The following is a 12,944-nucleotide window of genomic DNA, read 5'->3' as shown; positions in this document are numbered from 1 at the left end:
TTGCTTTTTGGCCTGAGCCCTTGTCAAAGCAAAAATATGCCCTGGGATGCCCAGCATTGCTGCATGGGCCTCCAACTCCACATCTGACCAAGCTGATGTCTCCAAATCATTCCCTAATAGACAGTCTACAGGTAAATCTGAAGCTACCACAACTTTCTTTGGACCAGTAACCCCCCCCCCAGTTGAGATTTACAACAGCCATGGGGTGGCTAAGTGTGTTGTTGTGAGCATCGGTTACTTGGTACTGGTGACCAAGTAGGTGTTGTTCAGGGTGGACCAGTTTCTCTATGACCATAGTCACACTGGCACCAGTGTCCCTGTAGGCCTGAACCTCAACACCATTTATTAGGGGTAGCTGCTTGTACTTATCCATATTAAGGGGACAAGCAACTAAGGTGGCTAAATCAATAGCCCCCTCAGAGACTAACACAGCCTCTGTGGCCTCCCTAACAAGGCCAACCCCAACTAAGTTACCAATAGTGAGCCCAGCTACTCCCTTGGATTGGCTATTAGTAGGTTTGCTCCCACCACCACTGCTATTAGTAGGGACACTAGGTGTAGCAGTAGGGGTTGTAGTGGTGGGAAGCTTGGTGCCTTTCTTTGGACAACTGGGGTCTGTTGTCCAATGGCCTTTTATTTTACATAAATAGCACCATGGTTTCTTTTCCTTGTTCTGATTAAAAGAGGATTTGGGCCCACCACCCCCACCAGAGTGTTTTTGTGGGCCTGATGAAGACTCATTTTTAGATTTGTCCCCACCCTTGTCAGAAGACTTACCATCCTTCTTTTTGTTGCCATCTTTGTCACCCCCTGTATGAACTTTTCTGTTCACCCTTGTTCTGACCCATTTGTCTGCCTTCTTTCCCAATTCTTGGGGAGAGGTCAGATCAGAGTCCACCAAGTACTGGTGCAACAAATCAGACACACAATTATTAAGAATATGCTCTCTCAGGATCAAGTTATACAGGCTGTCATAATCAGTAACTTTACTGCCATGTAACCACCCCTCCAAGGCCTTCACTGAATGGTCAATGAAATCAACCCAGTCTTGTGAAGACTCCTTTTTGGTCTCTCTGAACTTTATCCTGTATTGTTCAGTGGTTAAGCCATAACCATCCAGGAGTGCATTCTTAAGAACTTGGAAATTATTAGCATCATTTTCTTTCACAGTAAGGAGCCTATCCCTACCTTTTCCACTAAATGATAGCCATAGGATAGCAGCCCACTGCCTTTGAGGGACATCCTGTACAACACAGGCCCTCTCAAGTGCAGCAAACCACTTGTTAATGTCATCCCCCTCCTTATAAGGGGGAACTATCTTGTGCAGATTCCTGGAATCATGCTCTTTTACAGGATGACTATGGGGAATACTGCTGCTGCCACCATGGGTTTCAAAACCCAACTTCTGTCTCTCCTTCTCTACTTCTAAAGTCTGTCTATCCAAATCCAGCTGTTGCTTCTTGAGCTTCAGTCTGGTTTGTTCCACTCTCAATCTATTGAGCTCCCTTTCTAACAATCTGTCATCAGGGTGGGTGGGAGGGACATGCCTTGAAACAGAAGTATGGTGAGAATGGACAGAAGGAGACCTGTCCCTTACAGAGGCCACCCTAACAGCTTGGCTAACAGAAACATCACTACCAGTATGGTGAGAATAAATGCTTTTACTATGATGTGAGACAACACTATTTATATGGTGTGGCTCATCATCATTACCAACTATGCTAGACTGTCTAGTAATGGGCAGGCTAGGAAGTTTCTTTCCTGAATCTTTTCCTGGGGGAGTCCCTGGATCAGATTGAGAACCATTAGCTACTTTTTCAACAGATGGGGCACTTCTAGCCTTATCCTGTTCTCTAAGCATGTTAAGTAACAGTTCCAAGGAAGGATTCTTCCCTACACTCAAACCTCTCTCTACACAGAGACTCCTTGCTCCTTTCCAGCTAAGGTGGTCATATGCAAGTTTGGACAGATCAACATTTTGACCTGTGCCAGACATTTTTAGAGAGAGTTAAAGTGATGGTAAAAGATAAAAAGTTTGTCAGAGCTTTTAGAAAGACAGAGAAAAAAACTTTTTAAACTTTTTAGAACTTTTTAGAAAGTTAGAAGTACTTTTCAGCACTTAGAAAAGAGTGAAAAGAGGAAATGCAAAACTTTTTGGCTATGTGTATATACACTGACCTTGTTTTGTATATTTTTCTCTTATGAAAAGTACAATGACAAGAGTGGTAAGTAGTCTCAAAGCACTTATCCCACCGCTGCACAACCAAATGTAGGAGGCTGGGCTGGCTTGTAGTGAGTACCAAGGGGTACTTGCACCAGGCCCAGTTATCCCTTATTAGTGTATAGGGTGTCTAGCAGCTTAGGCTGATAGATAATGGTAGCTTAGCAGAGCAGCTTAGGCTGAACTAGGAGACGTGTGAAGCTACTACAGTACCACTTAGTGTCATATGCACAATATCATAAGAAAACACAATACACAGTTATACTAAAAATAAAGGTACTTTATTTTTATGACAATATGCCAAAGTATCTTAGAGTGTACCCTCAGTGAGAGGATAGGAAATATACACAAGATATATATACACAATAGCAAAAATATGCAGTATAGTCTTAGAAAACAGTGCAAACAATGTATAGTTACAATAGGATGCAATGGGGAAACATAGGGATAGGGGCAACACAAACCATATACTCCAAAAGTGGAATGCGAACCACGAATGGACCCCAAACCTATGTGACCTTGTAGAGGGTCGCTGGGACTATTAGAAAATAGTGAGAGTTAGAAAAATAACCCTCCCCAAGACCCTGAAAAGTGAGTGCAAAGTGCACTAAAGTTCCCCTAAGGACAAAGAAGTCGTGTTAGAGGAATAATGCAGGAAAGACACAAACCAACAATGCAACAACTGTGGATTTCCAATCTAGGGTACCTGTGGAACAAGGGGACCAAGTCCAAAAGTCACAAGCAAGTCGGAGATGGGCAAATGCCCAGGAAATGCCAGCTGCGGGTGCAAAGAAGCTTCTACTGGACAGAAGAAGCTGAGGTTTCTGCAGGAACGAAAAGGGCTAGAGACTTCCCCTTTGGTGGGCGGATCCCACTCGCCGTGCAGAGTTGTGCAGAAGTTTTTTCCCGCCGAAAGAACGCCAACAAGCCTTGCTAGCTGCAAATCGTGCGTTTAGCGTTTTTGGATGCTGCTGTGGCCCTGGAGGGACAAGGAGGTCGCAAATTGGACCAGGAGAGAGAGGGGACGTCGAGCAAGAAAAGGAGCCCTCTCAACAGCAGGTAGCACCCGGAAAAGTGCCAGAAACAGGCACTACGAGGATGCGTGAAACGGTGCTCACCCGAAGTTGCACAAAGGAGTCCCACGTCGCCGGAGACCAACTTAGAAAGTCGTGCAATGCAGGTTAGAGTGCCGTGGACCCAGGCTTGGCTGTGCACAAAGGATTTCTGCCGGAAGTGCACAGGGGCCGGAGTAGCTGCAAAAGTCGCGGTTCCCAGCAATGCAGCCCAGCGAGGTGAGGCAAGGACTTACCTCCACCAAACTTGGACTGAAGAGTCACTGGACTGTGCGGGTCACTTGGACAGAGTCGCTGGATTCGAGGGACCTCGCTCGTCGTGCTGAGAGGAGACCCAAGGGACCGGTAATGCAGCTTTTTGGTGCCTGCGGTTGCAGGGGGAAGATTCCGTCGACCCACGGGAGATTTCTTCGGGGCTTCTGGTGCAGAAAGGAGGCAGACTACCCCCACAGCATGCACAAGCAGGAAAACAGTCGAGAAGGCGGCAGGATCAGCGTTACAGAGTTGCAGTAGTCGTCTTTGCTACTATGTTGCAGGTTTGCAGGCTTCCAGCGCGGTCAGCAGTCGATTCCTTGGCAGAAGGTGAAGAGAGAGATGCAGAGGAACTCGGATGAGCTCTTGCATTCGTTATCTCAAGTTTCCCCAGAGACAGAGACCCTAAATAGCCAGAAAAGAGGGTTTGGCTACCTAGGAGAGAGGATAGGCTAGCAACACCTGAAGGAGCCTATCACAAGGAGTCTCTGACGTCACCTGGTGGCACTGGCCACTCAGAGCAGTCCAGTGTGCCAGCAGCACCTCTGTTTCCAAGATGGCAGAGGTCTGGAGCACACTGGAGGAGCTCTGGACACCTCCCAGGGGAGGTGCAGGTCAGGGGAGTGGTCACTCCCCTTTCCTTTGTCCAGTTTCGCGCCAGAGCAGGGCTAAGGGGTCCCCTGAACCGGTGTAGACTGGCTTATGCACAATTGGGCACATCTGTGCCCAACAAAGCATTTCCAGAGGCTGGGGGAGGCTACTCCTCCCCTGCCTTCACACCATTTTCCAAAGGGAGAGGGTGTTACACCCTCTCTCAGAGGAAGTTCTTTGTTCTGCCATCCTGGGCCAGGCCTGGCTGGACCCCAGGAGGGCAGATGCCTGTCTGAGGGGTTGGCAGCAGCAGCAGCTGCAGTGAAACCCCAGGAAGGGCAGTTTGGCAGTACCAGGGTCTGTGCTACAGACCACTGGGATCCTGGGATTGTGCCAACTATGCCAGGATGGCATAGAGGGGGCAATTCCATGATCATAGACATGTTACATGGCCATATTCGGAGTTACCATTGTGAAGCTACATATAGGTAGTGACCTATATGTAGTGCACGCGTGTAATGGTGTCCCCACACTCACAAAGTTCAGGGAATTGGCTCTGAACAATGTGGGGGCACCTTGGCTAGTGCCAGGGTGCCCACACACTAAGTAACTTTGCACCTAACCTTTACCAGGTAAAGGTTAGACATATAGGTGACTTATAAGTTACTTAAGGGCAGTGTAAAATGGCTGTGAAATAACGTGGACGTTATTTCACTCAGGCTGCAGTGGCAGGCCTGTGTAAGAATTGTCAGAGCTCCCTATGGGTGGCAAAAGAAATGCTGCAGCCCATAGGGATCTCCTGGAACCCCAATACCCTGGGTACCTCAGTACCATATACTAGGGAATTATAAGGGTGTTCCAGTAAGCCAATGTAAATTGGTAAAAATGGTCAATAGCCTGTTAGTGACAATTTGGAAAGAAATGAGAGAGCATAACCACTGAGGTTCTGATTAGCAGAGCCTCAGTGAGACAGTTAGTCACTACACAGTTAACACATTCAGGCACACTTATGAGCACTGGGGCCCTGGGTTACCAGGGTCCCAGTGACACATACAACTAAAACAACATATATACAGTGAAAAATGGGGGTAACATGCCAGGCAAGATGGTATTTTCCTACACACACCATTAGGCCAGCATGCACACACCTCAACACACAATTGTAGCTCTAGCAAACATACGCACCACACATCCCACAGGCACTCACACAAGCATAATACCCATGCACACATACCAACATCCACTGCCTCCACTGTGTCCTCCTCATCCACGTCTCCGTCCTCCCTCCCTGTCACGTCTCCACTCGCACCTGCTTGCACTACATCTTCAGCCACTACCTCTGTCACCAGCACGCCCATCACCACACACCGCTCATGTGCACTCACCGCCCCGCTACCATTCACATATCCCCTGTGTCCTCTCCCAGTGTGTCTGTGAGCCCTCCTCCCAAAGTACACAAACGCAGTCACACACCCACCCAACAGCCATCCACCTCACGACAGCCTCCAGCCCATGCACCTTCACCCAAAGTCAGCAAACGAACACCTCCTACAACCACTACCTCTTCCTCCACTACCTAACCCCCTCCATCTGCCCATCCCAGTGTGTCTAAAAAACGTTTCCTGTCTTCCCTTCACCTCCCCCACCCCTTCCGTCCCCTAGGGCCCGCCTTTCCAGGTCCCAACCCAGCACCTCAGCCATCACATCACCGGGAACAGTGGTGCCAGCAGTAACCAACTTCTGGAGTGCGCCAAGCAGCAGGGCAGCCAGTGTCCCAAGGAGCGAGGCCAAGGACATTCCCCCACCTCCAAAACAAAAGAAGTTGCCCGGAGGGAGAAGGGCAAAACACCTACTACCAAGGGCCCAGCCAGGACGACAGTTGGGAGTGGCAAGACAGCTGCGCCACCATCCAAGGTGGGGAAGGGCCAGAGAAAGAAAGGGAAGTCGCCGCCAACCTGCACGGCGAACAAGACCGTCACGGGCACGGGCACTGCCGCCAGCACCCAGGATACTGTGCCCTTCACCTGCACCGCAGACACTGTGCCCTTCAGCAGCAGCAAGCTCAGTGAGGCCACCACCAGCACCGCAGCTCAGGACACCACGGCCAACAGAAAGCTCAGTGAGCCCCCCACCAGCACCGCTGCCCAATGAGCGCCGCAAGCACCGCCGCTCCTGAGCCCGCCGCCAGCACCGCCAGGAGCCACACCACATCCTGTGCCAGTGGCACCACCGCAGACATGGCTGTAATCCCCAGTGGTCATTCATACGAGGCTGGTGGTTAGTTCCAGGGGCCTGGACAGCTTCCATGTTGCCCCACCGTCAGTGGAGTGTCAGATCCACTACCTCTGTCCTTGGCAGGATGAAGCACTCTGGGCACAAAACCCCCTCCAGAACCAATGGAGAAAAGCATCCACTACCTCTGTCTTTGGTAGCATGAAGCACTCTGGGCACAAAGCCCCCTCCAGAACGAGTGGAGTATCAAATCCACGACCTCTGTCCTTGGCAGGATGAAGCACTCTGGGCACAAAGCCCCCTCCAGAACCAGAGGAGAATGGCATCCACTACCTCTGTGCTTGGCAGGATGAAGCACTCTGGGCACAAAGCCCCCTCCAGAACCAGTGGAGAAAGGCATCCACTACCTCTGTCCTTGGCAGGATGAAGCACTCTGGGCACAAAGCGCCTTCCAGAACCAGTGGAGACTGCTATCCACTTGAGAGACTGTGGCTTTGCACTCCCCAGGATAAAGGCAGTGGGCAAACCACCCACTAGAGAGACTTGAGAGACTGTAGCTTTGCACTCCCCAGGATAAAGCAGGGGGCAAACCACCCACTGGAGAGACTTGAGAGACTGCAGCTTTCCACTCCCCAGGATAAAGCAGTGGGCAAACCACCCACTGTAGAGACTTGTGAGACTGTGGCTTTGCACTCCCTAGGATAAAGCAGTGGGCTGAGGTGCCCCCCTTCCCTTCCTCCTGAGGTACCTGTTTTATTTCGATCTCATGGCCCTGCAGTGTTCTCTCTGTTTGGAGGTGCAGTACATGGACTTGAATTCTTGGTGTACATATTTGTTAATAGTGTATATATATTTTTGAGTAATGGATTTTTCATGATTACAAACGTTCAACTCATTTCCTTTTGTCCTTGCCTTCATCCAGCGGGGTTTGGGGGGAAATGTAACGTTTCAGCATGTATTGGTGTGTGTGTTGTGTGTGAGGGTGGGGGTGCTGCGTTTTGCGTGTGTGTGTCACTCTGTTTTCCCTCCCCCCTCCCCTGTGTCGTAGGTGCAGTACTCACCGTGGTGGTCGTCGCTGCCGTCGGTCGTGCTCCTGGTAGAGGAGCAGGAAGACTATCGCAGGGAGAATTTGGAGTTCCGGCTCCATGGCGTCTTGGTTCCTCGTGGGGTGTGTAGAGGTGAGAGTTTTCCCTTCCAAGTCCTGTTTCCGCCGTGTTTTTGTTTGCATTGAATCTGCCCCGGAAAAGGTGGCGGATTGGCTTCTCATATTGGTGTGGGCGGTACATTGTTTTCCGCCTGTCTGTTGGCGGGGACCGCCATGCTGTTTGTTTGTACCACCATGGCGGTCGGAGTGTTAAAGTGGCTGTCTATGTTTGGGGTTTCCGCCGCGGTCATAATTCTATTTTCTTTACCGCCGGCCTGTTGGCGGTCTTACCACCACTTTAACACCGACCGCCAGGGTTGTAATGAGGGCCTGAATTTCAAAAGATGGGAAACACTTGAAAATACCCATGGAAATTCATTAAAATACCCACTGAAAATGTGAAGTCCTGACAAACACTCCTGCTCCCAACCAAATAGTTATTCCTTCAGTCACTCCATATGTTTGCTAATTTGATGTCACAGTAGTAGCAGCTGCACAGTACAATTGCTAGGTAACATAACATGGCAAAAGCTAAACATTGCAGCACGAAAACTGTGGAAAGAGCAAACTAAGCATACTAAGCAAAACTTATGAAAAGTGTGAAAGAGAGGATATATTTATGCATTAAATAGTATGAAAAAATTGGCAAATGGCAATGAAAATAGATACATTGAATCAAACAACAGCGAGCACCTCAAACATGGGTAGGTATGATGGTGTATATTTCACAGACAAAATGTTACATAGAGCAGGAAAATAACTTTCACTGGCTACAGAGACATATACAATTTAAAACAACAAAGTGTGTGCTACCTGAATTTAAAGCATACTGACCACAGGACAGGTACTTCTCACCAGTTAAACCAAAGGCATGAAAGAACCATCTGACAGGGAAAAAACAATCCCCTTCAAACACAATGATTTAAAAAGTATTAAAACAAGACAAGAAAAATATGACATAAATGCATTAAGCCATAAATACATAGTATTACATGTAAACATGACCTGATTCACAAACTGCATTTTGTAGTGCGTTATGTAGTAATACAGAAATCTTATTTAAAAAATGCAATTCATAAATCTACAAGTTGGAATTTCCACTTCCATCTTTCCTATTTTTTCTAAGAGAAGATCCCCACATATACATTGTACTACAAATGACATCATTATGAGAGGCCCTCTGAATTGCAATGTATTCACAAATACTTGTCACCCATGTGTAATTCTTCTACTACACTTTGGATCCTATTCACAAAGGTAACTTTACATATGTAACTTTACTCCAATGCAAATCTACTACTAAATGTTGTAGTAACTTTACACTTTTTTCCTATTCACCATTTCCAAGTGTAAAGTTACTCCAAAGTGAAGACTTATCTATCTTTGTGCCCTAAATTCAGGGGATTGAGCCTCGTGCAACAGGATTTTCAAGTGCAAAGTATACACTAATAAATTACCACAAATAGACAGAAACCTTTACCACTAAGGTAAGGTCTTCCTATGTGAATGTAAAGGAAAATTAAAAAAGTGTATTCAACGTTAAGAAAAATATAAAAAATGTTTTAATATAAAATAAAAATCTAAGCAAATGTTTAACATTTATTTTAAACCTAGAACTAATAAGATATAATATTGTAGCATATTAATCTAAATTGTATTAAAATAATAGTTTATTTAAACATATTTAATTATTTTATAAATAATATCTTCGATGAATATTGGTGCGAAATCCCACACACAGAAATGTATTATTTTTACTTCATATGTATTAAAATGATTACATCCAATGCAGAGAATTAATGTAAATTAGTTTGATTATGTTTTTGTTTACACAAAGTTCAAACATCAATATTATTTCAAATTAAAAAGTAAGTTTATTAATACATGTTATATTAATATAAGGATTATTTATTATCTTTATTAGAACTGTGTAATATTACTATAAACATATATATACAGTTTAAAAGTTAAACTAATTGTATCTATACTCTTGTTTTTAAGCCCCTTCCTCCATTGTTTTCTATGAGAGTGTGTTGCATGACCTGTGAGTGGCCTTGTGTGGAGCTGAACTTACTTGAAGGCTGAATTGGAGTATGTTTATCACTGTTTAGGGACCTTTTTGGCTATAGTGTTAAGAAATGTGCTTTAGTTTAGCAATTGTCTTACTCTGTTGTGATGGGTGTTTGTCCCTTTCTATACCTATCCTTAGCCCTCCCTAAACCACACCCATTCAAGACTAAGGGGCATATTTAGGAGCCCGTAGCACCATCTTAGCACCAACATACCATACTTTTTTTGACAGTAAGGCGGCACTAAAGTGGCATTTTCCCCGTGCAATTTTTACAATGTGGCGCAATGCATGCTTTGCACAACTTTGTAAACCCTTGCGCCACATTATGCCTGGGCCAGCTATAATGTATGCTGGGGGGGGCATTCCCTCATTAGGTGGGTAAAAAAAAATGGCACAATGAAATCTAGGAGATTTCCTTGCGCCATTTTTTTCAGCACTTTTACCAATAAAAAATTATATCTACAGGGAGTGCAGAATTATTAGGCAAGTTGTATTTTTGAGGATTAATTTTATTATTGATCAACAACCATGTTCTCAATGAACCCAAAAAACTCATTAATATCAAAGCTGAATATTTTTGGAAGTAGTTTTTAGTTTGTTTTCAGTTTTAGCTATGTTAGGGGGATATCTGTGTGTGCAGGTGACTATCACTGTGCATAATTATTAGGCAACTTAACAAAAAAAAAATATACCCATTTCAATTATTTATTATTACCAGTGAAACCAATATAACATCTCAACATTCACAAATATACATTTCTGACATTCAAAAACAAAACAAAAACAAATCAGTGACCAATATAGCCACCTTTCTTTGCAAGGACACTCAAAAGCCTGCCATCCATGGATTCTGTCAGTGTTTTGATCTGTTCACCATCAACATTGCGTGCAGCGGCAACCACAGCCTCCCAGACACTGTTCAGAGAGGTGTACTGTTTTCCCTCCTTGTAAATCTCACATTTGATGATGGACCACAGGTTCTCAATGGGGTTCAGATCAGGTGAACAAGGAGGCCATGTCATTAGATTTCCTTCTTTTATACCCTTTCTTGCCAGCCACGCTGTGGAGTACTTGGAAGCGTGTGATGGAGCATTGTCCTGCATGAAAACCATGTTTTCTTGAAGGATGCAGACTTCTTCCTGTACCACTGCTTGAAGAAGGTGTCTTCCAGGAACTGGCAGTAGGACTGGGAGTTGAGCTTGACTCCATCCTCAACCCGAAAAGGCCCCACAAGCTCATCTTTGATGATACCAACCCAAACCAGTACTCCACCTCCACCTTGCTGGCGTCTGAGTCGGACTGGAGCTCTCTGCCCTTTACCAATCCAGCCACGGGCCCATCCATCTGGCCCATCAAGACTCACTCTCATTTCATCAGTCCATAAAACCTTAGAAAAATCAGTCGTGAGATATTTCTTGGCCCAGTCTTGACGTTTCAGCTTGTGTGTCTTGTTCAGTGGTGGTCGTCTTTCAGCCTTTCTTACCTTGGCCATGTCTCTGAGTATTGCACACCTTGTGCTTTTGGGCACTCCAGTGATGTTGCAGCTCTGAAATATGGCCAAACTGGTGGCAAGTGGCATCGTGGCAGCTGCACGCTTGACTTTTCTCAGTTCATGGGCAGTTATTTTGCGCCTTGGTTTTTCCACACGCTTCTTGCGACCCTGTTGACTATTTTGAATGAAACGCTTGATTGTTCGATGATCACGCTTCAGAAGCTTTGCAATTTTAAGAGTGCTGCATCCCTCTGCAAGATATCTCACTATTTTTGACTTTTCTGAGCCTGTCAAGTCCTTCTTTTGACCCATTTTGCCAAAGGAAAGGAAGTTGCCTAATAATTATGCACACCTGATATAGGGTGTTGATGTCATTAGACCACACCCCTTCTCATTACAGAGATGCACATCACCTAATATGCTTAATTGGTAGTAGGCTTTCGAGCCTATACAGCTTGGAGTAAGACAACATGCATAAAGAGGATGATGTGGTCAAAATACTCATTTGCCTAATAATTCTGCACTCCCTGTATACATGTGGAGATCACTGCACATCTGATGGAGATCTCCGCATAGAAAAGAAGAGTTGAAGGCTCCAAACCTTGATTTGTGAATATGATTTTGTAGTATGTGATAAGTACTATTGTACTGCTACTAAGGAAACAAAAAAGTGCAGCCTTTCTCTACTACTCCCTACACCTGAACGTTCTCAGTCTCACTGTCCATTAGTTTTTATGGCTCATTTGTCCTATTTTCTCATTACATTGCATGACAATCATCATAACTTTAGTGAGGTGGTGCTCATGTCCAGCAACCTGATTTTATTTTTATTTCGATGCTACTGCATGTTACAACTGTTTCTCAATGATCAGTAAGTCTTTTGAATCACACATATATGTCTTTGTGTCAACACATTTAACCTTCATTTCTTTTCTCGTTTTTTTCCATCATCTTTAAACAAACAGTAAAACCAAAGTGAGCGACATAAAACAAAAAGAAAATAGACCTCTGCAGACCACAGATGTATAGAACATAAAGCCAGCAAAACAGAGAGAGGGAAAACAGAGACAATTCAAGCAAGATGGGGCTATCTGAAGGATGTCACAAACCTTGCATGATGAGTTAATAACTGGAGACATTTGCATGCAGACCACACCTTTACTGTGAAATAATAGCATTTAATCAGAATTTTCAGGATTCAAATCATATTACACCAACTAGCTTGTGAGACCTAAAATGGAGTGTATGGAAAGCAACACACTTTTTATATGCAACAAGTCTGCTACAATATTTAGTTAAGTGAAAAACCTCGAGATAGAATTTTAACCTATTGTTCCTAAGAGAAGTATGACAAGCACATTTCTTAACTGAAAGCTTTTGTATTCCCTCCCGATTCAATAACAAGCTTTGACAAAGCCAATGTGTTTTGCTGGTTTGGGTTGTATTTTTTCTTTGATTTAATGTTTGTATAATGTTGTAATATATGTCTGGGTACACACATGCAAAACAGATAAAACTAAAGCACATCAAACACATATTCAGCCACCCAAGAAGTTGGAAAACATGCACAAAGACACTTGCAGACTCAGGTGCAAGTTCATTGGATAAATAAATGGATTGAATGGCTGTATGGTCAATCAATGGATGACAAAAAGACTGTTGATACATACAATAGTTGGTGAGTGCCTTATTTCCTGTGGACTGATTTGATTGTGAGTCACACACTGTGCACCTGCACTGCTCTTCCTGTCTAGAGACTAAAATGACCTATAAAAATGTGAGATAATGAAATTCCACCTTACAGGTTTATAAATGATGACTTTGTGGATATATTTTCTTGATGTTTAGTCACACTTTGAAACTACATT

At 44.8% G+C, this 12,944-nt stretch overlaps 1 protein-coding gene across 2 annotated transcripts in view; it reads left to right on the top strand.

The window, feature by feature from the left end:
* The window catches only part of LOC138260001 (solute carrier family 22 member 6-B-like), an 896,476-nt gene extending 883,980 nt beyond the window's left edge, over positions 1–12,496 (top strand). For both annotated transcript variants that reach the window (XM_069208048.1, XM_069208047.1), the window contains exon 10: positions 12,042–12,496. In XM_069208048.1, coding sequence (XP_069064149.1) covers positions 12,042–12,105 — 64 coding nt within the window. In that variant the 3' untranslated portion in view covers positions 12,106–12,496. The remainder of the gene's footprint in view (positions 1–12,041) is intronic.
* Positions 12,497–12,944: the final 448 nt, after the last annotated feature.

Source organism: Pleurodeles waltl, chromosome 9 (assembly GCF_031143425.1).
Source record: "Pleurodeles waltl isolate 20211129_DDA chromosome 9, aPleWal1.hap1.20221129, whole genome shotgun sequence".
Lineage (NCBI taxonomy): Eukaryota > Metazoa > Chordata > Amphibia > Caudata > Salamandridae > Pleurodeles > Pleurodeles waltl.
Note: the sequence above shows the minus strand (reverse complement) of the source record. Positions and strands in the feature narration are given on the sequence as shown.